The following is a 26,244-nucleotide window of genomic DNA, read 5'->3' on the forward strand; positions in this document are numbered from 1 at the left end:
TAACAATAGATACTAAATATTAAACGATATTGTGCAGCACGCAAGATAGACAGCGCACAATGTGCTTTGAGGCAGCAGCCAAGAAAGGTGTAGTCCACGTCTGTGAACACCCGTGTGTACACCTGTGTGCATACCTGTGTGGATCAGCATGCTTGTATTCCAAAGGTTTCTCCATGTAACGATCTGCTAGGGAGTGTGGGGAGCCATAGCCCCGTCCCCTAGGGCATGAAGCAGGCCCCAGATATCCAGAGGCCCCAGAGTACGAGGACCCGAGGAGGACCACTAAAAGGGGGGGAACCGTGCCACCCTCCTGGGAAGAGCTGAGTAGAGCCCCAAACGAGAGGTCACCCCGCAGCTACAGAGCAGAGGCCAGAGGGGGTTGCATTGGCGTGCCCGCGGGCTCCGCGCCCAGCGCCCAGCCCCAGTCCACCACACTGGACCACCAACACACCAACGTCTGAGGGCATCAGCCACCGGCAGGGAGTGTGGTGAGGGGAGATAGGCCTCTGTACTTTGGAGGGCCTGAGATGTACCCAGAGAGGTTGAGTCTAAGACCCAACCTGACATATAGACACAGATGAACAGGCGCACGCGGACACAAACGTGCATTCCCACCCCATATACACAACCAAATACTCGGCACTCACCCAACGTGTAGACAGACACAAATAGACACTGCACAGACAGTCACACTCCCCAAACATGTGTGGGTGGGTGTGGTAGAGCGGGAATAGGGAGGCAGCTGAGGATGGGGAGGGAAGAAAGGGAGGGGCAAGCGGCCCCTCCCTGGGGCCAGCTCCCCCGCTGACCCCAGTAGGCACCCCCACACTCTGGAACCCACCAGGGCAAGGGGGCCCAGGCCCATCCGGACCGGGGCCCGCAGCAGCAGCACCGCCCAGCCCCACAGAGTCCGGGGCAGCCCACCCCAGAGAAAACTGCACCCACCCCATCATCCAATCCAATGCTGAACGTAAGTATTACCACTCCGTTTTATTATTGTTTTTGTGCTTTTTCAAACATAATAAATAGATCCTCTTCGCTCCTCTCCGCACTCTGAGTGGAAATGAGCAGTATTACTGTTGTGTGTGTTATGGGAAAATACTTTCCCCATATGACAGGAATATTCTGGGACAGGGTTCTGGGACAAAAACATCCGAGTGAAAACACTGAACGTGATCGTTTATATGTTGAAATCCAAGCTCATTGTTTTGTCCTAGGCTCAACCCTGCCTGGCAGGTTGCGTTCAGGGCACAAATACTCACATCGGCGCTTTGAATTGTGGGTAAGACATGTCTGCGCCCTGTCTTGTTTCCTGAAAGCACCTTGCTTACAGTGAACATCTGAATTATCCAAAGGTTTTCTGGCTGTAAACCGGCTTGATTCCAACACGCTGTGAACATGTCGGAAAATCCTCAGAAGAAGAGCACCTCTGGAAATGGGCTGACAAAAGCGGTGATTGCTGAAATGCTGTTGCAGAACTTCGAGAGGTTGCCTGACATTGATCAGAAAGTCTTCAGCTACGGACCCTTGTATCTGGGGGGAAACGCCGGACTTGCGGGACTCATATCCAACAGCTTGTATCGCAGAGCTCTGAACGTCAGACAGGCGCCCATCACCTCCAGCCTGCCCATGGCCGTGCTGCCCTTCCTGACAACATGCGCCCTGTACAGCGCAACCGTGTCCAACCCGCTCCTGTCCGGTGACCTCAACTGTCCCATGTGCTCCATAATACGAGGTGCAGTTGTTGGTGTGATCGGTGGTGGGGTGTACCCCATCCTCCTGGCGTTACCTATGAATATTGGCCTTGCTTCCAGGTACAGTACAGCTCCGATGCCAGAGAAGGGCAATATGATCCGCTACTGTGTGGAGATCTCCAGACCGGTCTTGAGGAGGATGAGGGCAGTTTTAGTCCTCCAAGCCTTCTTCGGCACCTACCTGGGATCCAGGCACTATGAGACATATACCAAACTGGCCGCGATAACATTTGGCCCAGGTGGAGAAGAACTCAAAGACTAAATGCACTGAACTATAAATAAACACATTCATTTGCAATGATCTTGATCACTGTTTTACATGGTATATCCCAATGCCTGAGATTGTCATCGTGGAAATAAATGTATTTGACGTATCTGTTCTGAAATCTTTTCTGGTTCGCCAAGAATAGATAAATTGTTATGTTTGCACTACCCAATATATGTTCTTTAAAATTAGAGCTGAACCAGTTGAGTAGCTATTTAATTACTTAATTACGTGTGCAGATTTTCTATATGTCTCTCTTATTACACTTGAAAACATTGAGCTTTGTACGGCTCTGAGATGTTCTAATGATTCTACATTTAAACCACAAGACTAGTGGTGATCTGATAAACTCTGGTGGCACCATTTCTGGTTTACTACATTCTGGGCTTTCTATATTAGGTTCTATAAACCAGTGAATCAATGACGTAGTAGCGTATCTGTCTCACAACCCACCACAAAAAACAGGTTATTGCCTGTAACATGACAAATGTGACCTTGACCTCGAGTACAGTTTGGCTGAAGACTGATCGTGTGTAAATTTTATTAAATTGTGACCAATAGTGTAGAAGCATTGCTTGTGAGTCGTGGACAGACGGTTGCCTTGTCATGGCATAAGAATGGCACAAGTTCATCAATCCACTGACAAGAATGGCTAAAAATAAGTTTGCATATTAGCAGATACTTGTTAATCTATGACAGGCCATTATCAGCTTAGCGATGTATTATTCATGCTCACTTTCCTATTTTTAGTGGGTAGATACTGCTGCTCCATGAGTTTACAAAGTCAACTGTTACAGCCATGTTATGAGTGAATAGTACCCCTGTTTCTCTTTGAGATACCTTAACCACTAACATGCATATGCACGCAGTTAATAGAAAAATGTGATTTTCCTCTTAGACTAAATAAATCTGAAAGCCAAAATACACATTTTATCATTTTTAGTCACAGGAGTTCACCATTTAAAGTATGCAGTTCTCTTCCTTGTCAAACTAAACATTGACGTGTGGCTGCCTCAGAAATTTAGTAACGCAAAATGTAATTTTAAGTTTCATTTGAGGGTGAAATCTTGTAGGACATTTAGATTCTCAAGGCATTTAAGGTGCTTATTATAAACCAGAGCTAACTTTAATGGAGGCACAAACCTTGAGCTGTGGAGCAAACATAATCACAGATAAACATCAACTGCAAACAGACACCAGACCAAGCATGGTTTAGTTTTATTAAAGGCTTTAAAGGAACATGTCACAAATTTTGCAGTTACAGCCAAGAAGACTGAATGTGTTCCACCCATTTAACGGCACACTGCGATGCATGTGCAAGCAAAAATAAAATAAAAATGCAAAACTGGAGCAGACAGTCCAGTCACACCATTTAAAAAAAAAAAGAAAAAAAAAAAAGAGAAAACCCTAAAAAGTAATAGCAGATCTGATGACACCTAGACGATTGTCGTTGAAAGCACATATTCAGCACAGTCATCATTTAAAAAAAACAAAAACGTGTTTACCATGAGTGGCTGATTTGACATCGCATCTCAAGCTCGCTGGAATAAATTATCTGAGGAATGGGTTGCAGTGAAAGGAAGTTTATTGATGACAAATGAAGTGGGAGAATCAAAGTCAGACTGTTATAGAGAGGGAAAGGTGCTTCTTTAGAGAAAACACTGACATCAATTAATAAAAAGAAACCGATTTAGACCATTTACTAAAAAAAAAAAAAGCTTATTGTGTAATAGTCCCTCCCTCCCTCTCCCCTCCCCATACCCCCTCCCGCAAAATGGCTCTTGAATCACAGAACAAAAAATGAAGCCAAAAAAGGTGACAATCCCACAAAACGATTCAACAACACGTTTCAAGTCAAAGGAACCTGAATTGTTATGACAACCAGTGAATTGTATGGCACAAGTTTCCCTCTTTACTTTATATCAAGACAGAAGACCTCCTTTCATTATCGTCCTTCCACAAAATGTAACAAAGCATCCTCACCACAAAGTCTGTGTTGCAGTCTTCACAAGGTGGATACTCTAATGCCCCTTTAAGAACACCTGTCGTAGCATGCCGTTGGACTTCCTAACCAATAAAGGAACATTACAATAAAAATTATACATCTGTCAGCACAGAAATCTCCATAAATATATATCAGACAACTGAACATCAGTCAGAGAAAACTTCCTGTAGAGCAGAAAGATGAGGGGTAAATGTCACCTGTACACAATCTACACCTGGCCTGGCTCCACATGCAGCGACCAATTACTGTAGTTTTCTTGTGTAGTTGATGGCACAACACATTTAAAAGAAGTAAACACTTTTAAAACAAGTTGATCATCCCCACACGACACCTTCCCCAAAATGAAAAAGAATAAATAAAAATAAAAAATAGAGATGAACCATAAACAGGTTTCTCCGATCGACAGCGTGTAGCACAATACAGAGACGATATGAACAAACGCGTGATCGCACACAGTCAGAGGATATTTCGCAAAATGCTCAAGGCATGTTGTCTTCCATCTTCTCTGAAAACACACAGATGCCATTTCTTCAGTAAACCTATAAAACTTGACAGTTGAAATGGGCTAGCCAGCGCCCGTCACATTATTTTCGTGTTTCATTACAGTACATTACAAGTAAAGGAAAAAAAGAAGAACGTCAAATTTAAATACCTAGACAAGGCTTTGTAGCAAAGGGGAAGAGGGAAGAGAGAAGGAGGTGGGAGGAGCAAATACAAAAAAACCCCACAAACAGCATTAATAGGAATTCTTGTTTTAGAAAGTGGTTTTCCCTGTAACTGTACTCTCTAAAGTAGTAAACATCTTCACAGAGTAAACACACATCACACATGGAGAAGCATTGTCGCTCTCCAATATACTGTACCTCATCACCAACCTCCTGCAAACTGCAAAGGGATTTTGCTTCATAGCTTAATATAGTCACTTCACTTTTTAAAAAAATTTTTTTTTGTTTTTTTACACACTCCATGATGAATCCTGTTCATCGTGTTTCTCCCTTTTTTTCTTCATAGAAAAACATCAAAGTACCAGTTAGGTTCCTTCACAGTTCAGTTTAGTGCAAAGAGTCCACACGCTCCCTTGTTGGTGGCAGGTGAGCTGCCTTCGCTGCCTCATGTCTTTGCCAGGACGTTGGACCTGAAGGGAGCAAAGAGGTGAAAGGTTAATTAAGTAAAGCAGGTCTATTTAGACTTAAGCAGTTCCCATTTAATGTGTTCTCACCTGAGTGCTTTCCATCTGTCCTTCTCTACCTGATTCTCTGGACTCTCACTCTCATAGGAAGCAAGATAGAGCCCTAGGAATAATGAGAACAGATACATTAAAAAAAAAAAGACACTGTGTGTCTTCAGGAATTTCAGAAAAGTCCAAAAGAGCTAAAACTACAATCTGTCTAAATTGATAAATTAGATGGCAGTTATTTGCAAACCTTTGCTTCCAACTAGGTAATCTATAGAACTGCCTTGCAATCAAAAGTGGCCTTCCAGAGATTGAAGGTGTTGTACGCTCAACCTCTGGGCAACCAGTTGGTCGCTGCAATTACTTGCAATCAATTTCCATCTGCAACAGTCACATGGAGGTTGCCGTCTTATTTTTAATGGAGTTTGGCTGAGACATTAAAGAGTCTGCAGCTGTGAAGATGTTGGACACCGATGCTTTGAGCTAAACGGTAATGTCACCGTTGTAACGCTTGCCGATTACTATTAAAACAAATTACAGCCGAGGGTGATGAGAATGTTATTAGTTTTTAGTAATTAGGAAAAATGAATAATTTGACCCGACAGTGGCACTAAATGGAAAGTAAGCGGATTAGTCAAGTTATTCAAATTTGGCCTGAGGATAACTTGAAAATACAAGGCAACAAAGACTGTAAGATGTTCAGATCTTTCTGGAACAAAACAGTAGAGGCATCAAGCGAACTGGACTGTAAATGAAAACTATGTGACAGGTTCTCACCGTCCTCGCTGAAGATGGGAGCAGTGTGGAGGTAGTGTAGGATGGCCCTATCCTCCTCAAATGGACACTCTACTTGTTTCCATGTCATGAACTCGCCAACTTGCCTCGCCAACTCGACAAATTTCTAAATAAATAAATAAGCGAGTAACCATTTAATGGTTTAGGATGAGGTTAACGATGGAGGAGAGGCAGGGTTAGGAAACAGCCTCACCTCAAAGTTGACGTGGCCGTTGGGCAGCCGATTGGCACATCCTTCATTCAGGAAATAAATGTCCTTTATCAGCAGACTGAAGAAAGGAATCACAATCTGAGGAGAGAAAATGGGCAGGAAGGCAAAGTAAATAGTAAATACTGAACTGCAGCCAGCAGGTTTTTGGAGGAAATCAGTCAATGTGTTGCTGAGCCCCACCCTTTCTCTGTTACTGTTGGCAGTCTGAGAGCGGTGGGCGGCCCCCCTCAGGGCAGTCCTGTAGTTGTAAAAGTTTCCAGTCGGATCCATCTGATGCTGTCAAGAGTAAATGGCAACAAGCAAAAACGCCGTCAGCATCTAATTTTTACTGTCTTTTACTTCTTAGACAGTGAATAGCTGTGTTTACCTCAAGAATGAAGAACTTGGCAGTCTTAGCTTTGCTCCAAGTCTTCTTCAGCCGGGACACAGGACTCATGTTCATCCCAGCTGAGAAAGAAAATGTATATATATATTTTTTTAACTATGAACACAAGATGGGAATCAATGCTCAGGGATTGTAAAATGAACAACTCACAAATAATTGCCATGAGGGAGTTGAAGTTTCCAATGTTGAAACACTCCCTGGCCACATCAATGAAGAACTCGATCACCTGGGCCCTCTGTTTCTTCTTCGCTGGCTGCAGCAGTGAGACAAAACACAAAACAAAACCCCCCCCCCCCAATTTTTTTTTTTTTAAATTCTGACTTAATTTTTCATAGAGAATTTATCTCTACATATACAGATACAGGCAGAAATTTTGTCTGTGCAAGTGCAGTAACACAAAATGTCCATTAAGGGGCAGTAATGCCCTGTAAAAACTAAACCTTTATCTCCTGTCCACTTACTTAGGGGAATAAATTACTACTATGGTAGAATTCAGTTGAAAGTACTATTAAATAAAGAGAATCTATAAACTAAAAACATGCATATATGCTACAATGGTCACCCAGATATGTCCTGTAGTTACTGACATTTCCAGGTTTTCCCCATTCAGTCTGAAGTAGATCCCTGAGAGGTGTTTATAATCTTGTTCTGTTCCCAGTGTGCTTCCTAGTCTTTCTAATGTTTTGGAGGCTTCAATATGGCTGAAACTGAGTTGTGTTTTCCACTCACCATGCAGATCTCTGTCGCAACCAGGTAGCAAAGTCTGTTGAACCACCTCACGTAGGCTTCCAGGTTGGAGGTTTTTTTCTTCTGGTCACTGAAGCACGGCTGCTTAATAAGATGCGCGCGCGCACACACATACACACATACACACCACAAGTGAGTGCTACAATCGGGAATTCCACTATTAATTAGCTTCCCGTCTACAAGCTTGACCCCCTGTGTGAGCGCAAATAACAAAGACGGTGATCTTGGAGCAGAAATAACAGAACCAATTTAGAGCACAAAAAAAAAGGAGAGAAAGGAGAAACTGAGTGAAGACAGGTTAAAGTGATGATAACTGAAAATGAAAGGAAATCAGTGAATGAGTGACAGCGATGGAACGGAGAGTGGAAGCATTCAGCGGTCATACATAGAGGGCACAGAAAGCACACTGTGTGTGCTTGCTGTAGTTTGCCATTTGTGACATTTACGCTCACTGACATTTGTTTGGATACGTACAAAATAACAATTTTAACCATAATGCAAAAATAAACAAATGCTGTGGTCTGACAGTAGACTGTAAGATCATAAAAATGGATCTAGTCTTTGGTTCTAAATGTGAAGCTAATGATAATAATAGTAACAGTGACATTTTTTTAATAACAGCTTGTTTTTAAATAATCTGTGTTGCAGTCTTTACAAACTTCATCAGGAATTTGCGGCGATGTGTCAACCAAAGAAAATCAAAGGCATTTGACCACTTTGCAGCCAAAGCAAAGTGAGCAGGTCCTACTGTAAACAAACATTATTCAACTTTGGGGCAAGTGATTGAAGGGACTACCAGTGAGGAATATAACAGAGTAGTAAATACATAGAACGTTACCTAGGCAACCAATGCCCACTAGTGACCAGCTGTTATCTCCAAAGAAATATGAGACGAGTGATTTGCTTCCTGTTTGGATGCACCTTTATTGTTACCATAGTGGAACATGGCTTTGTACCATTTTGAAGAGAGCAAGATGGTGATGGTCAAATGCGGGACTCAAGTCCACAAATGAACGGATGCCATCTTCTATTTACAGTCTACAGCATTGACCTAAGTACAGACTCTGGCAAGCTTAGTGCAAAATTAGTTTTCTGATTAAATAGGACAGTGTATTAAAAAAAAGTTCACCTGTGTTCCATCTAGAGGGTCTTTCTGAACAAAAGCTTGGACAAACTCCTCCGGTCCGATACGACTCAAATGTTCCTGGAAAATACAAACACACAGTCATGAATCACTCATCCCTGCAGGACAATACATTCACTCTCATTCTTTTCCTAGACACGCCCCAACCATAACAATTACTAACCATAACAAATCTGACCTGAACTTTAAAACAACCTCAACATCGTACCAAGTCTTTCCTTGACAGCGGCAACATATTTATGTTCCCACGACATGAGCATTACAAGTCCACTCGCATACACCGACGGGGGTAGCCCCATTAATAATTCTTTCATTTCAGTAATGGAAGGCAATCAATATGGACGAGTAATGACTGACTGAGGTGACTCACTGGAATCAGATTTCCTCACAGTGACACTTGAGACACCTCTATTAAAAGACAGCTGTGCAGTCACATACATGGGCAAATCAAAATGAGTCATTAGCACCATCTCAACTGGTGACGCAACCCAAAACCAAAGCAGCGCTGCACACAAGTGTGCACACAGTGGCATAAAGCACAGCTGTGTAGTTCTTTAAATAAGTATCAACATGTTGCTAAAACATACAATAATATCCAGGCTGTGTGGTTGCTGCATGCCTCTCTATCTGCCCATCTCTGTTTCCTTTTGTATGCGTGCGTGTGAACGCATGTGAAGCTGTCAGGTCACATATATCCACTGCAGTTTTCCTCCCTTTTGTTTGAGGCCCCGGGCGCATCACTGACTTCAGGGGTGATGTCACCGCTCAGACAAGGGTACAAGCTTACTCAGACACTCTCACATGCACAGACAGAAACACAACCACCCCGAGATACACGTGTCCACATGAAGACACACATGAGCAGACTGAAGGCACCGAGCATGCAATGTGAGGGACAGTGTACGGATCCTTTGTTCATGTGGGTTTCATCTCCTCATTCCCTTTGTTCTGCTGTCTGTGAAGGAAGTTAGCGCTGTAATAGCTGACAAGTAAGGTCAGGTTATCAAACACATGGCGTCAAAATCCAGCGAGTTATTTTGATGATTTATGTTCATCATCAATTCGTTCACTGCATTTCCATTGTTCTGTTAAAATCTTTATCACCCTCCAGTTCCCTCTCTCTTGATGTGATTTAATGTTTATGACCTTGACATGGGTGGACTTGATCTCCACCCATGCTTCACCATCCTCCGCCTTCATCTCTCCGCTGACATCCTTTCTACTTCTCCTTGTCCGCCCTCGTTATCATCTCTTACCCCTGACCTCTTTCTAACCCGCATCCCGCTCTCTCTTCCCCTCCCCCCCTCCTCTTCCTTACCAGCTCCACGTGGGTGAGCTGTTGTGCCAGCGTGTAGGGGTCGTTGCAGATGGAGAGTATGTCCTTCTGGATGGGCGGAGGCTTGGTCTTGAAGGCCACCAGCTTGTCAGAGGAGGCGTTGAGGGAGACCTTGACAATGCTCTCTTCCCCCTGGCTCATCAGGGACAGCCTCTGGCTAAGTTTCTGCAGCACCTGGTTCAGGGTTTTCCAGTATGCCTTGAGAGAAGAGGAGAGCGACATGTTAAACATGTTATTGTGAGTTTCAGCAGTGCAAGCAGAGGTGTGCTGTGTGCCCTGCCTGGGAATGTTTGTTTTGGTGTTCCTCGCTCGACACGAGGGCTTCAAAGAGGACGTGAGGTCAGTCTGTTTCACAAGTGACCCAGAGCCACACCTCCCACATGTATGCACACACACCCGTAGTGCAGACAGCCAGCTTTAAATAGCAGCACATTCATCACCACCTGTCTTTCCTGCTTCCTTTCTATCCTCCCTACATTTCTCACTATGGTTCCACTCCCATACCTTTTCTTCGGCTCTCTGCGCCCTTGCATCCCAACCCTCTCCCCTTTTTCTCCATCCGTGTCCTTCCCTCTATTTTCCCCTCAAGACTGCAGATAGAGCCACTCCTCTAATATCCTTCCTTCCTCCCTCATGTAATGTAAGATTGTATAACAGTTAGGCTGTATGTGTTCACCCTACACTGACTCCCTCATCAACAGCCGCAGTGACAATAATTAAATCTAGCTCCCCATCAGACTATTTTTCACTGCAGATGCTTTTTATCCAGTGTTTTCTGTCCAGTTTTATTGGTTAATCTATCCTGTTTGAAAATTTACAGCCTTTCAAAACTGGAAAAAAAAAAATCTTAGGACATATTAAGTGAAGATGATTGGACTTGTTGGACATAATACCTCATCACATGGAGCTATCCTGTGGATGATGTCTTTGAGGTATCCGACCATCTTTTCATCCCTGAAATCGGACGGGAATGTCTCTGTCCATTCTGTCAGCAGCTGCAGGATCTTGGGGCCAAACTTGCGAACTTTTGCCTGTTTTTAACGACGTGAGAAAGATTTACAACTGGCTTTATAACATAGCAAACAAAAATACCTGCATAGAGTGAAGGGAAAAACAGCGGTTATTAAGATGCTTACATGCAGCAGATAAGTACGCCTGAATGCTTTTCATACGCCGGAATATGTATTTATGTGTGGTGCAGTGCTGACCGTATCGAGTGGGCTCTGATCCAGCTGCTGCTGTTTGATGCACATCTCACACACCCTGGCCAGCAGCTCCGGAGGAGGAATGAACAGACGAGCGCTCAGCAAGAAGGTAAACACATAGGCTTTCTGTCAAAGGACGTAAAAAGACATTCGCTAAGACACTCTCGCCACATCAATAAACACCACTGCAGCTTACTGTCATTAAAAGAAGCAGAGGAGCACTTGAAACATAGACATGTGGTTAATAATCTAATCGGCAGCACTATAAAGTGAAATGGACTCTGAGGCTAATGGGAACATGATGAGCAGCAGTGACTGTAGCACATTTCATTTTACCTCGGGGTAGTAATCGGCAGTGGGCACCAGGTTCTGGATCAGGGTGTCCAGGGAGGCAGAAGTGATGGGCGGCCCATCGGAGAGGCAAGCCCCAGGCCCCGGCCCCGGGCCTTCCTGTGGGGCCTCCTCCTCCCCAGGCTCAGCACAGGCCAGATGAGGGCTGAAGCCACTGGGAGTGGTAAACATGGTGCCTGAGCACGCAGTCTGGGGCATTCCTGACTAGAATATAAACACAAACACACCAAATGAATGAAGTAGAGAGATGAAATTGGGATTTAGAAAAGTCATTCGTTTCATTTTCATAAAGGTCTCTGGTACAGCCATGTAAACAAGACAGTTTGTTTGTGTAATTCAAGGTTTGCACCATTTAATCTCATGTGTACATTCAAGGACACAGAAACACAAGCCCCGCCCTCTTACTTTCCAGTCCATCTCCAGGTCATCGCCTCTTCAGCGCTAGGTAACCAGTACAGCCGGTTTCTGCTGGTGCATCAGGCAGAAATGTTGCCACAAAAAACAGATTAAAATCTGTCTATACTGTGAAACGCTGAGAGATTCACCTGGCCCTGCGAAGCTTAATCATCATTACATAAACCAGTTTGCTTGTTTCCACTCACTCCAGTTGACCTGCTGGACCCAAACATTTTCTCTGTCTCTTTTAGATCCTCTGTCCATCCTCGTGATGTATCGCTTTCACTCTTATTTTCCAGTGCAAAGACTCTTATTTCCCCTCACTTGATGAGCGCCTGTCAATGGCAGATGATACAGAATACCTCTCCTAAACAACAAGCCCCGCCTACCACGCTGACAAGCCAGAGGTGAGAATGAAAACAGGTCACACAGTCACTGTGGAGGCTGATCATGTTGTCTCCACCACTGAAATGAATCCCTTTGCCTTTGTAAGGCTCTGGCTTACACATTTTAAAAATTCAACAGGCTCTTCCCCTCAGTGGACCAACACTGCAGCTCTAGTGGAAAGGAACGCTTAATGTGGTGTAAGCTAGAGCAGTGATACCATAATGTCACTCGCAGTACAAAAGAGCTCGTCTTCATCACCCAGCTTAAAAAAAGGCAGCCGTTAATAGTTAATTACATTTTATAGTTTCATCCAACTCTTCTGTGGGAGTAGCTCCTGTGCTCTCTGACAGCGACTAAAATGACCCGTAGCACCACATCCAACTCGAATACCTGCAGTCTCAAAGTTGCTTTGGTTTTACAAAAGATCTCTGCCTGCAGGACTCACAATAAAAGCAAAAAACCTGCACGCTGACACTGAAACCTCAAGCACAACAACATACCATACCAAACACTCTTCCTGTTGTCTATTGTCAGCTTGGCCTAAATATGCACCTGAACACATAGTAAAGTGTGTATGTATATGTGCGTACACATACATACACACACACACACAACAGTACTAACATAAAAGAAGTCCTTCGTAAACTGAATGAAAGACGGCATGTTCGTCCATATTAGTGATCGTCCTAAGACAGTGAAGGAAATGTCTTCGGCCATACTTTCATCCTCTGCTGACCTCTACAAGCCGCCCCGATAAATGAGTATCGTGGGTCCCCCTGGGTTGAAAGGCCAAACGCACGGTGCCATGCACAAATGCACAAATGTTTCAAGTTCCCTGTGTGAGTGGATCGGCTTTCCTTTGTCCTCCTTGTTCCCCTACATTTGGGCACTTACTTATGCACTTGTGCACACCTAGGCACAAACACACACAGACAGGCTCACAAAAGGCTGGGGGATGGGGAGTTCTGAGAAGCGTTTTACACCCAAAGCCACATTTCTTTTAATATATGTTGTGGTTAGAAAAGGCCGACATCTCGTCTGCGTATCAGTGGAGTGATCTTGGCTCTATGTGCAATCGGGGGTGTGTGTAACCAACCAAAACACTGTCCATCTGATTCAGACAAATCAGCCTAAATACTAAAGCTCTATAAATAACAGTGGGTGAAAAAACAGAGTTTAAAATTGTAGAGTTAGAGATTAAAGAGGATGAATGAATATTGTTTAAAAATGCTAAAAAAAAATTGCCTTAAATTACATTTGACTTGTTTTTCACTCATAAAAGTTACTGGCTCTGTCTAGAAAAGACCGGGATGTCCTTGCAGTGACATCCCGCAGATTGGATTATAACATTGAGCCACAGAGAACAGGATAAAGGACTAAAGTACATGAGTGAAGCTTTATGGTTACTAAAGAAAACTTCCTTTATGTTAAGACTGACAGGAGGACAATATCTGCTTAGTTCAAGGTGACTAAATCTCACACAACTCTCTATGTCTCTGTGTTTGTATTTCTACATGTATAGCAGTGTCTGCGAGTTCTATACTACGTGCTCACACTGTCAATGATTCCCCATATCGCATGTGATAATCTCCCATCTCTGTATTTCTCCCCACTGCTTCCTCCTCAGCCTCCCGCTCCTCCCTCCAGCACTTCTCAGGCTCTGAGTCATTATTTCATCACAGCTCCTCATGTCTGTCAGTCGATACCTCACAGTTTCAGTCAGTCAGGTGGCTCATCTGCCAATGTGCACATTTTTTAAATGGACAAGCCGAAAGCAAAGTCTTTTCTGCGACAGTGAAAGTAACCCAAAAGGACTTTAGGGTTGAGGTAGTGATGTGTGAGTTCGAAGTAGTAGTGAAACCTGCAGGGGTGCAACTTTAAGTACTGACATAAAAGTGAAAGACAGACTATGTAACTTTTATGGCCAATTTAACTAAAAGAGACAACCGAGGAAAAGTAGGGCTTGCAGTGAAACAGCAGCAAGAGCAGAGACTGACTCAATAACGTCAGTAAGAGCAACAAATAATGAGGTTCGCTTTACATTAGCCAACAACCGGCACCGTCAGCTGTTTGTCACCTCATGCCATCCCAGTTAAACTTCCTCTAAAATGCCTTCCTGCTTGGAAACTCCAAGGGAAGACCACCTTACCTAACACAAAGTCTTATGACTAACAAACTGAAATACTTCCTTTAAAATGTCACTTCCCCCCCCAAAGCCATATTGCTTACACCGCTTTTTCTACAGTGTGAAGAAGTCATCCACAGCTGTACTCTGTGTATAACTTGTTTTCACAGCTCCTGCTACACTCAACCCCCTCTGCGCCTGTCACACTTTGTCAGCGCTGCATGAAAAAACACAATGAGAAACATGTAGCTAAGAACAGGTGAGTGTAGTGATGTGTGCTTTAATCCCCCCCCCTTGAGATCTACGGTAGCCTTGCACTCAGTCTAGACAGCTGGGGGGTGTCATTGTTCTGTGCCCTTGCAGCCTGTGTGCATGTAGTTGTGTGATTTGGTTAGGCTGCTATCGTTGTCATCAGGAGATCTGCCTCCTTTGTTCCATTATGATTAACAGAGTGGCACGGTCTGCGGCCACACAATCTTCGACAACACCTCGGCTGTCAAGCAGCGCATGTGTTGATGAATCAAACGCATTCCTCACATAACCAGCCAGTTTAGCTGTCAAACTGCTTCTTTGTTGTTAATCCGCTGCCTTCCTACAACACTCTGTAAAACCCGTTTCACTAAAAACAAACAAAAAAAGAAGAGAACAGTCACACCTACTGTTCTTGTGTCTTCCTGCTTAGGTGAGTGGTGACAAAACTGTGCAAATATGTTCTTTCACAGAGGGGTTGATGGACGAGCAGCATCAGAGACCGGCCTACGTTCAGACTGAGGAGGGTTCTTCAAGAGAAAAAACAAGAGAAAAATCTGTGCCATCAGTGGGTCAAGGGTCAAATGAGAAGCGGTGGGGTTATTTGATGGGGCAGAAGCAGCTTTGAGGTCCCTCTGCTTACTTATATTAGGGCAAACACTACCTCTGCTGCTTATGATTATTAGTCATCACCCAAGCAAGACAAGGAACTTGTCTATAGGTCAACACCCACACGCATATTAAAATAAACAGTCTGGATCTTTTGACACTTAAATAAAAGCGGGATGCTCAACTATACAAACACATCGATGTCTGAGCAAAAATTTATCTTTTCCTTTCAATACAGAAACAAATCTTAACACTTTTCAATATTTTCCTCTGACGTTAGCTAACTGATTGTACAAAGTCCTAAGCAACATTTTTATCTCAGCCTAACAATATTCTTCCAGACACTTGAATATGTTCCAGGTAAGTGTTTTCAAAGCTGATTTCATGTCCTTGACCAGTGGCGATTCTACAGGCTGTTGTGGCCCAAGGCTAAAATTCACAGGGGGCCCCCCCCTCACGATTATGTGATAATTTTAAATATGTCCAGAGCGCAACACGCTAAGCAAACAAAAGAAATAACTTGATGCTAGTGTCTCTCCTCTAAATCTGAGGCTAGATTAACATTATTCCTTCTGTACCATTACATTTAAACATTTTCACTCCAAAAAGGAGAGCTTTTCTTCATTTTCACTGATTATCTTTCATCGTTACCAATAGGCTTGCTTAAACAGTATAATTCATGCCAGATACAAGTGAGTGGAGTCAGGTGAGGACCTATTATGGCATTGCTGTAGTTTAAAGTGTTTTGGCTCTCTAGGGCATCCCACTGGCTTGGAGGGCAGAGCAGTTGTCTGGTGGCAAGTTGTGCCTCTATCTGCTACGGCAAATACAAAAATGTCATTATGTTTAGCATATTTTTAGTAAAACCAACCCTTCACCATGTGATCCAGCCGCCAAACCCTTTTTTGCAGTTTTACACTGATACATATTATTCTTAAGCCGTTGAACTGTTTGCACACGCAGCCTTTGCAAAAGAATTCTAAGAAACTTTCCCACGCTTTATTTTCAACTTTTTATTCTATCCTTTTACTACTTGGTACTAGTTTCAAAGTTGAATTTAAGTGGTTTGCACCTCATTGCATTTTATTTTTAGTTACATTTCATGCAGCATTCAAATTGCAGTTAAGCACATCTTTGATTTTTGGGCCCCTTATATCTATAACACACTGCACCGATACTGAGAAATGCGACGAAGAAAGACGGAAATGATTACATGATATAAAGCTATTCTTAGACAAGCGGCACATCATCTGAAAGCAAGCACATCAAGTATCCGGCATGGGTGCTACAGCAACGTTTTGTTTTGCTTCTGTCATTGCTTCGTGGTTTCAGAGATCACAGCTGAAGGAAAGTCGAATGAATATATAACAAAAAGTGCTTCCCCTTTTTCGCTCAAGATGCTGATACCAATCCAAATGAAGTTTGCAAACAGTCTTGGCTCTATCAGTGCCAATCTCATCCTCTGCAGGCTTCCTCCTCACCAACTAATTTCGGACCCACATGTTAACTCCTTTAACACAGAAAGCTTCAACACTTCATCTATTTTGGGATAGTGCTCTAAAAAAGCAGATACTTGCGTATTTTTGGGACTGACACTGTTTTGTGCTCCTCCGAGTATTAAAGCTCTGGCCTGAATTTTCTACCAAATTCTTTGAAAGCTGAAATGATGAGTATTCTCAGGATGGCACAGGCTTAAAAGTGAGTAAACACCTCTTTGTCATGCAGCCTCTCACTTCCCTTCCCCTTGCACATGTCCCCTATTTTACTCCCCTCCTCCTTTATCTCCCGCTCCACGCCCCAGATTCTAATGCTCCCAGTCGGGACGCCTGTACAGATGGCCCTGCAGCAGCCTGCTCTCCCAGTGGGAGCTCCTGGCATGGGAGGCTTTTTTGGCCCGCTGCCTCTGCCATCATCCCCAGTCGCTACAGGAGTCCAAGAATAAGTGTACTGGCGTCCAGGCCGAATGTCGAGGTACACAGACTGAGCCAAACTGGCTGCTGAGCTGCACAGCAACCTCCTGGCACAGCTGACAATAGAGAGACCGCAAAATACCACACATGTCACTACACACGCTGCAACAAAACCAGACCAGCGCACTATTGTTGGGTAATGGTGGGTGTGCATATTTGAGGAGCTGAACACAATCGAGTACATTGTATCTTAAGAAAACATATCCATGCACACTTGCACCCACGTAGCGGCCAAGCTCAGGATCGAGTTACAGTGAAGGCATTCAGGTTATACACCCATTCATCTGTCTTTTTTTTCCTTTGATAAAAGCCTGACTGGGATTGAGAAAAAAAAAAAAAAAAAAAAAAAAAAATCACAGTCAGGGCTCAACAGGAACACACTCCCCAAAGCCCTTTCAGTGGAATTCCCCTTAAGTGTCTAAGTGGAGTGACACTAATATTCTGGCACCTGTTCCACACCCACCATCAGTCCCACTGACGCTTACTGGGAAATCTCTTTAATGAAAACAGCTTGTGCGTGTGTTCTCATCCTCATTCCTGAGCGAGTTCGGACACAGCTGCTTCCACGCAAGTGTTGGAGTTTCTGTTTGCGTACGTGCTCACAAGAGTCCGAGACAGTCAACGTCCATCCAAGTCCAAGTGAAGTCATTCACTCACTATGAAAACAACGATCCGTCTTACTGTCCTCCAAGAAGTGCTGCTAAACCTATAGCACGAGAAGAACTGCAGACAACTGATCTCTAAAGTCAAACTGTCACCTTTGTAAAATTTACATTTAGATGGAATCAAGTTCATCACTGCAAAAAAAACATTAACTGTGAGGGGTGAAAAAAAAAAACCAAAACCCTCCAAATTTAAAGGTTGAGCACCATTATCACAGACTCCACTTTCAAACCACTTCACGCGTGCACGAAGCGCACTTCTGGATCCATCTCCCTGGTTTGTTGAAGATAAAAATAGTGTATTAAAATAAGCTAAATGTCTCTGACATGATGGGCCCGGTCAATCTATCATATTATGTAGAGATAATTGGAGTTGAGCACAGATTGGCTCTTAGTGAGCACATAGCACATGGCTGAGTTGTGAGTGCCCTAAATCTGTCACTCACAACGGTCACAATGCCTTAAAAAACAGCCATGTGTTAGTCATAATATGTCAATTTGCAGCCACCATTCATGCAATGTACTTTTGCGGAGAATCAGACAAGAGTGATTTTGTCTCTGTCCTACACAGGCACAATTTCGCCTCAAGTGCTACTTATGAGAAATTACCAGCTCACCAAGTAAATGGAAGGAAATAGCACAGAAAACCAGCGCAGGGCGATTGAAAGCATCCAGACAGAAAATCTGAATTAAACAATGCCAATGCGCAGCAACCTAAATAGGCCGCTAAGCACGTTTTAAAATTAGTCTGCCAGTGGAAACACTCACTCAGCATTGTATTACTCTCAATCAAACCTGCACAATAACCACCGTGAGGTAATGAGCGAAATAGTAACAGATGCAAATCTAATAAGCACACCTTGATAATTTCATCACGGCCGTCGCCTTTGCCGTTTAAGTACATCTATCAGCTCATTACAACCAGTACAGGCAGAGGCTGCACTGTGTATCACTGCTGATGTATGATCTCAAAGCGTACTAATTAGCATTTGGTGATTTCACGGGGGTGGTCTGTTCACCGCTCATGCTTCATGTATTTTGATATGGTTACACACGGGCAACACCAAAATACAAGACTCATTAATTCACAGTTAGTTTCATTTTTGCTATTTGCACCCAACATTTCATATCTCTGTATGTCATTTTGCATCTTAACGGACTCTCAGGCAGAACTGAATCACACACCGTGCACAAATAAATCACTTTGCAGTCACACCTTCTGCTTTCTCTTTTCATTGTTACGGGCGGTTCTACAAATTACACTATACAAACACTGGGGGCGGCTTTGGCTCAGTTTGTAGAGCAGGCTGTCCACTAATCACAGAGTGCTGGCAGCTCAATCCCTGGCCTCTCCATGTGTCAAAGTGTCCTTGGGCAAGACACTGAACCCCAAATGTTTCTCTATGGCAGGAAAACACCTTGCACAGCAGATTCAATTGTGTGCGAATCCATAACTGAAAAAAAGAAAGAAGAAAAAGAACAACACACACACACACACACACACACACACACCGTAAAGCACTAAGTAGAATAGCTATAGGCCAAAAGATTCTATATCTACCACTGTATGCCAGCACAGCAGTCTGAGCTGGAAAGATTAGTGGAATTTCCCTCAGGCAACATATTTTGAACCGTGCATTAAAGCCACGGTTTCTAGCTTTTCTCTTTACTACCCTCTTCAGGTGCACTGTAGTGCTCAACTGTTATCAAAGCACAATGTGCTTGGTAGGGCTGCGCCATATCATGTCGTCCAGGATAATAGCTGCATCTCATATTGTGATATCATTGCCATAGCAACGCTTTGCATTTATGTTCCCTTGTGCAAAACAATGAGAGACTCTCATGTCTGAGAGTGAGAGGCGCGTGTAAGCCAATTTAGTACCTACAAGCTACCTCAGCAACCCTCAAACACAGCACTTTTTAAAATATGCAAGAAAATCTTTACTGCTAAAGGATGAAACAACAAGAGTGTTTTATCGTTTGAGGCCCAAAAAAACCCCCCCCAAAACAAAACAAAAACCCCACAACATCTAGTAAAACCAGACTGCAAAGCAAGAAATGCTAGAAGCTGTTCATGTAGAACTCAAACCCAAAGAAATGACTCCATCGAGCACCAAACTACAGGACTAATATTATCAGTACCAATACAGACATCGCAAATTTTCAACACATTTCAGTGACCATCAATTCACTCAATTACTCTCCACAATAAATAATTAACACAAAATAAGAAACATTTCAGCTTTTCGTGCATTTTGAAACTGTTTTTTTTTTTGGGTTGACATCATTGTTTAAATAATAATAATAATGCATACTTTGATCCCCGTGGGGAAATTACTGCCCGGGGAGCAGTGTGTAGGGACGGTACCTTGCTCAGGGGTATCGCAGGGTAGCCGTTCAGTGGATTCGAACCCCCGACCTTCCGATCATGGGGCGACCATGTTACCTACTGAGCTATCCCTGCCCCAAATGTGCTATAGGCTATAAATAAACTGGCTATAAATAAACTGAAACCAGGTATCGATATTATTATATTATAGTATCGATCCTATACCAATACCAACATAGGTATCAATACTATCGACATTTGGGTCGATGTGCCCACCTTTACTCCATATAACAGGAAGAGTAAATGGTGAATGGAAAGTACTGAGCTGAAAAAGCTCAACCCAAGCTACGAGACTGCAGGTAGAAAATATTTATCAGTAGGTTTAGTTATTGTCAAACTGAAATGTTGAGCAGCTATTTTATACATTTACTGAAATTTGGAAATATTGCTGCAGTCTCTAATTTAGGATAGAGTTCATCAATGACAGTAGGTCACTGGAACAAAAGGATAGAAACTTATAGTTATAAATAGGGATGGGTACCGGGTTCTGTCATAAACGGTAGTAACCAGACCGAAAAGCAGCGCACATTTCGGTGCTTTGTTTTTCCTGAGCTGTGACACACTTTAGATTCTAGCCAATCATTTTACGTTTCCGAGGATAGTAGGCGGGTCCAGGTACGTACGTTCTTTTCGAGCAGAGCTACAGATTAAAAATGCCCAAGGCGAAGCGGTCAAAAGTCTGGCACTTCACAGCAAAATATGCAAACTTAGCCGCCTGCAACAAGTGCTTTAAACTGATACTGTGATACTGTCAAAGGAGGAAACACCTTGAATCCGATGAAACACCTGGCGACGCATAGTGTTTTTTTATAAGCCGAGAAATGCGCCGTATTTGATAGCTTGCTGCGAGACCTCACACCGTGCACATCTACTGCGGGTGTGGTGCCTGTTATCGGACCCGGAGTTAGCAACATCCCCCAAAAACCCGAAGATTAGAGTCCTGGCCCCTAGCCCTGCCAGTGTAGCAGAAATGATGACGGATGATGATGATGGCAGCAGCAGCCGTTCTTCTCTGCGTGAGTAGCTTAATGTTGTTCGTGTATAATTTACGTTGAGTATGCTAACCACGTTATTACATTAATGCATGTAAGGTGAACTAGCAAACATCATCATAGCTACATGCGGCTGTCTTCTTGTTTGATGGCAGATACTCCCTTCACCCTGGCCAAAAAGCCTAAAACGACCAAAGAAAAAGTGGAAAATAGTTATACATGAGAGGTTTTTGGACAAAGTTTGTGTTTTTTCCATTGTTTAAGCACTGCTTCCAGCCAAGAGGGATGCCATATATTCCCCATAGCTGCAGAAAAGGCTAACATTGTTATCTTTTTACAAAAAACCAGCTGAACATGAGAGGTTTTTGGACCGATTTTGTGTTCTCCATTCTTTAAGCACCGGTTTGAGCACCGTTTAAGCACCGGCAGTTTCAAAAGTACCGGTTTGGCACCGGTATCGGATAAAACCTAAACGATACCCATCCCTAGTTATAAATGCTGCTGCCTTCAAGATGCAAGCATAAATAACACATATCAATATCAGACAGTACTTATAAGAACACACACACTCTTGATTTAATAGCAAAGCTTAATGTGAGCTTTATCTGAATTTTGCGACACACCTGCCACCTCTTAGGTGAGCAGAAGCTTGGCGGTCACCGCTTTTTGCCTTAGATCCTATATCTGATGGAGCAATCACCGTGCTCACTGTTTATCGAACAAAACAGGCATCTAATCATATCTCATTGCTTTTTTGACCCTGTCGAATCCTCTATGATTGACCATCAATACTGTCCTTATGACAGCATGAAGGCCATGTAGAGGCAGCTAATACAGCTCAGAGCGTTTCCATGGAGTCAAGGCTCCTGTTGGGAGGTAATTAGATGCCTGTTGTATCTCCACTGTGACACAACCCCCCTTCTCGCACCCCTTTATTCCATCGAAATCCCGTGTTTGTCCTCGCGCTCACTCTCTGGTGACAGAGCGGGCAGTTCTGAGTGACTCCACATGTGAACTCCATCTGCCACGAGCTGTCAACACGATCAGTCTCATCACCTCAGAGTCAGCGGCAGGGCTGCTGCGTCGCCAAAGGACATCCCAAGAGCTGTCAGGTACACAGGCCGTCATAATGTAATGTCCCTTTGTCAGTCGAGTACGTCCTGACTATGTAAGGTGTGGAAAAAACAAACATTCGAATTCTTGACACTACACCACTAGCAATGTGAAATGGGGGAGATTTGCAAACACTTAGCAAGAACATTGTGTGAGTGTTAGTCAAAGTAGCAGTGAAAATAACCGGCTGTGTTTCATCTTTCTACAGTGCCTGTTTTTTTGGACCATCATAACTCGTTTCATAATTTTTTGTATAATATGAACATAAACTTAGTAATACAATTAATTTAAATTCATATTGGCTTAAGATGAAAAAAGGTTAAAGAAAAGATTTTAACTGATTGATCATCCAGCCATCCATGCAAGTGCTACAGGAGCACGCAGCCAATCCCACTGTAAATAACTCAGCACCCATTTAATAAAAAATGAATACATGAAGAAGTCTGAGTATTTTATTACTGCTTAAGTATTGGCAGTCAGATGGAGCAGGTTTCTGTTTGCATTGCTCCATCACAGGACAGTAGTGGAATTCCATCATACCAGTATAGTACAGCACTTCACACAGGCACACACACAAATCCCCTTCCCCCACACAAACACAGCCATAAACCTTGCGGTGGTGATAAAGCTGTCATTGCTACCAGACTAACAGCGACTGCGTTTACCTCCCCATTGACCTGCTACCAGAGAAACCCTGCTTTTCCCTTTGCTGTCTCTCTCTACACCTATACACAGACCTCACTGTCTGAGAATTTGTCTCTTTCAGTCTCACATTAGACCAAACGATGCCCTCATTAGCAGCACACCTGTTATCCTCTGCAGGCTCGGCCTGAATTGGAGGGAACACAAGCTTTAATCTATGTAACCGGTGACTTCTGCCAGACCCCTGCTCCAGTGACTTATATCTCTACATCTCCCCCATGTAATGCACAGCAAGGGCAAGCTCTCAGTTCAATTAAAATAAATAAATAAATAAATAAATAAATAAATAAAAACACATTCTGACTGAGGGCAGCAGGCCTATATATGGGCAAAGCAGAGACAAGGTCAGCTGCATTGGTAAACCCACAGAGGAGATGGAACAAAGAGCTGAGTGGAGGCCCTGATCACAGAGAGCAAAGGCAAAGGGTGTAAATGATGCTGCGGGACTAAAAATCATAATGCACCCTTTATCCAAAATGGATGACATGCTAGACGGCAGAGAAGCAATGAACTGAAGCACTGGTTCAGCAAACATGGCACACAAACGCAAACAGTGCCAGTGAGGGTGAAAGTGAGGAAAACACGCTTCAGTGGGACTGAGTGATAAACAGAGGAAGGGCAAAGCAGAGCATGTGACAAAAGAGAGGAGACAGAGTCTGCTGGTGCCTCCTGAAAGTCCACACAGAGAAGGTATGGTCACAAAATCTCCCCCCTCACCCCCTAGATTATGGTGTTTCCCTCCTACTGGGGGACTAGGAGATGCAGTCTGGCTGCTGAGACTTGGATGAGAGACACATCAAAGTGTGGTGCTGAATTGCAAAACTGGCTCACCCACCTGACTGGTTAGTCGACAGAACCGGTTTTACTCTCATCCCCTTTTGCATTGAGTTGCTGAGAGACCGACAACAAACCCTTCTGGTTTGTACTTGGTTAGCTGTGCGAGCTGCTGCATCATCCCTTGGGTGTCAAGTCTACTTACCACCTACTGGATGCTCATTTTCCTTTCCCCTTTCATTCCAAGGAGAACAGAGTAAATGTCAACAGTGCCGCCACCACCACACCCGTTTACTCCCTCTCCTACACCCCTCCCTCCAAGGCACTTTTTAAGGGTGTATTTTGTCTGAGAATAATCAGCAGCAAGTTTACACAGTTAATAACTGCATGTTAACTAAACCCAGTCCATCAGCACACCGTGACATTTTTCACTTATGAGCGGATGCTGTCTTTGTTTCCAATACCACATTATCACCTGCCCGCACGCATTCTCGCTCATGAACGTGTCAAAGACAGAAGACGCAGTGACAGCGCTCTATTAAAATAGAAAAAGATAGAGCCGGATCCTTTCACGCCTTTAAACAGACGAGCACGCAGCTGACTCACGGCACACATCTGCGATGTTTCCATCGTAGTAAAGTGATGCAAGCGACGCTGCTGTACCTCTACAGCGATAAGGGATCGTGATGTCATCGCTGCCTCTAGTTGAACTTCTTATCATGACGACACAGTGTCCTCGTAGGCAATCTGTCCGATTACAACGCGCGCGCGGGCGCGCACACACACATATATACACACACACCTACCCGTACGCACACACGCTGGCGCGAGCGCAGGCTGTGGGCGTGAGCGCAATTTCAATATTTCAGAGTGATAATATTGTAATTGTTGCCACTCACCAGCACTACACTTTGATCCTCATCTTTGATCCGACTTGTATCCGATGTCAAATCGATATAAGCTCCGGTGCCGGTTATTCCCAAATTAATCAGGGTTTAGAAGCAGCTGGGCATCAGCTGGGAGAAGTGAAGCCGGACTCCAGAGGCACACCGCCTGGTTGCAGTTAAGTACAGTGTTTACAGTTGCTTGTTAAATGTCCCGCACAGGCTCGTACCGGTGTGCAGCGGACACAAACGCAAGGTTGGGCCGTTAAAAAGAGCGTCCCTGAAGGCGTGGCGACTGTCCTGTCCTGCGCCACGGAGACTCGGCGGACTGCACAGTTACATCCACACGTCCTCGGAGCGAGTGATCAGCCAGAGAGGAGAGTAACTCCTACTACTCACCGGTCAGGCAGCGTATAATAAGGCTTCCGTGTTCGACTCTTTCAAAATAAGATGATCCACGAGTACTGCGGGAATTCTCGAGAAGCCCGAATAATAAGAAGGGTTAAAAGCCACATGTTCATCGAGTACAATTGAAAAGTTAGTTAGCAATAATGATTCAGGGCGCGTTTAAAATGTCATTTAAGTCAAAGTTGAAAGTCAAACACAAAATAAAGGCTCTATGAGGATCCTGTATTTTGTGATGCTCTAGCCCCCCCCCCCCCCTAGCTTTGGCGCATATCAATCAATCAATCAATCAATCAATAAAATAAACATTGAATCATATCTAAAAAAGTCACTTTTGTAACAGCGTTGAACTTTATCTTGCCAGCGTTTCTCAACGTATTAAGCTTTTATTTTGAAAGCAGAAATAATTTCCGGTGGTTGTTTCTAGTAGGGACCTGGATACTGCCGTGGGCAAGCAGTGATATTCTCTCTCTGTCTTCTTGTCCATCCTCCGTCTCCACACACACACACACACACACACACACACACACACACACACACACACACACACACACACAGAGGTCTTTTCGGTTTCTGCTACTCATTCTCATACCAAAGCACAATAAATCGCAGCAGTGTTTCACCTATTTAAACACAATGCGAAAACCCCCAGACTTTCCAATTAAATTAATTGGGACGTATTCAGCAGGGTTGTGAAAATAACAATGTTTTCCTCTGGAGCTTTGAGTCCATGGCTATATTAATTTTACAACCAATATAAGAAGAACAAGAAAGTTAAACAAACTGTCAAAATTCCTTTAATAGTTGTCTGCATGAATCACGTTTTCCATCTCCAATCACAACCAATTTACAAGAAGCAAGGAGCACTTTTAATTTGTAATCCTGAGGCGTCTGTTTTACCACTGACAGCCTGAGTGATGCCCGCTAACCATGACCCCAGATTGAAAGGGTCACCTCTGAATGTGGAAATGAGGCTCTAACATTCAGAGTCGGGCTGTATTTCCATTAAAATCTGATTGACTTAATACCAGTATGTGAATTTAAAAACAACAATGGGATGTTCAAAACATCTTTATTGAGTGAAGATGAGATAAGATGTGAGGTCTTGCTTTTTTTTAAAAAAAAATTCTGGGTTCTTTTTTCTCCAAAGTTAAGCTGTATTGTATTGGAGGGGAGTAATTAATTTGAAGGGAAGTGTTGGAGAGAGGGAAGGGG

At 43.6% G+C, this 26,244-nt stretch overlaps 2 protein-coding genes across 3 annotated transcripts; one reads left to right on the top strand and one right to left on the bottom strand.

The window, feature by feature from the left end:
* Window positions 1-1,238: 1,238 nt before the first annotated feature.
* On the top strand, window positions 1,239-2,128 carry tmem126a (transmembrane protein 126A). The gene has a single exon (XM_082505148.1). It carries the CDS (start codon window positions 1,399-1,401, stop codon window positions 2,014-2,016), a length of 618 nt encoding a protein of 205 aa, XP_082361274.1. The 5' UTR covers window positions 1,239-1,398; the 3' UTR covers window positions 2,017-2,128.
* Window positions 2,129-3,198: 1,070 nt separating this feature from the next.
* On the bottom strand, window positions 3,199-25,018 carry LOC309688917 (ras-GEF domain-containing family member 1C-like). Of its 2 annotated transcripts, XM_082504996.1 has the most exons (15): window positions 24,640-25,018; window positions 14,940-15,059; window positions 11,358-11,576; window positions 11,025-11,147; window positions 10,710-10,847; window positions 9,799-10,014; window positions 8,466-8,540; window positions 7,319-7,417; window positions 6,740-6,842; window positions 6,572-6,651; window positions 6,385-6,480; window positions 6,187-6,282; window positions 5,976-6,099; window positions 5,244-5,316; window positions 3,199-5,159 (listed from the first exon to the last, which is right to left on the bottom strand). In XM_082504996.1, the coding sequence occupies exons 3-15, from the start codon at window positions 11,568-11,570 to the stop codon at window positions 5,135-5,137; spliced, it is 1,461 nt and encodes a 486-aa protein (XP_082361122.1). In that variant the 5' UTR covers window positions 11,571-11,576; window positions 14,940-15,059; window positions 24,640-25,018; the 3' UTR covers window positions 3,199-5,134. The 2 variants fall into 2 exon arrangements, with proteins under 2 accessions (XP_082361122.1, XP_082361121.1); XM_082504995.1 differs by lacking the exon at window positions 14,940-15,059.
* Between the last annotated feature and the right edge of the window lie 1,226 nt (window positions 25,019-26,244).

This window comes from Aulonocara stuartgranti, assembly GCF_965226115.1.
Source record: "Aulonocara stuartgranti genome assembly, chromosome: 2".
NCBI classification, from domain to species: domain Eukaryota; kingdom Metazoa; phylum Chordata; class Actinopteri; order Cichliformes; family Cichlidae; genus Aulonocara; species Aulonocara stuartgranti.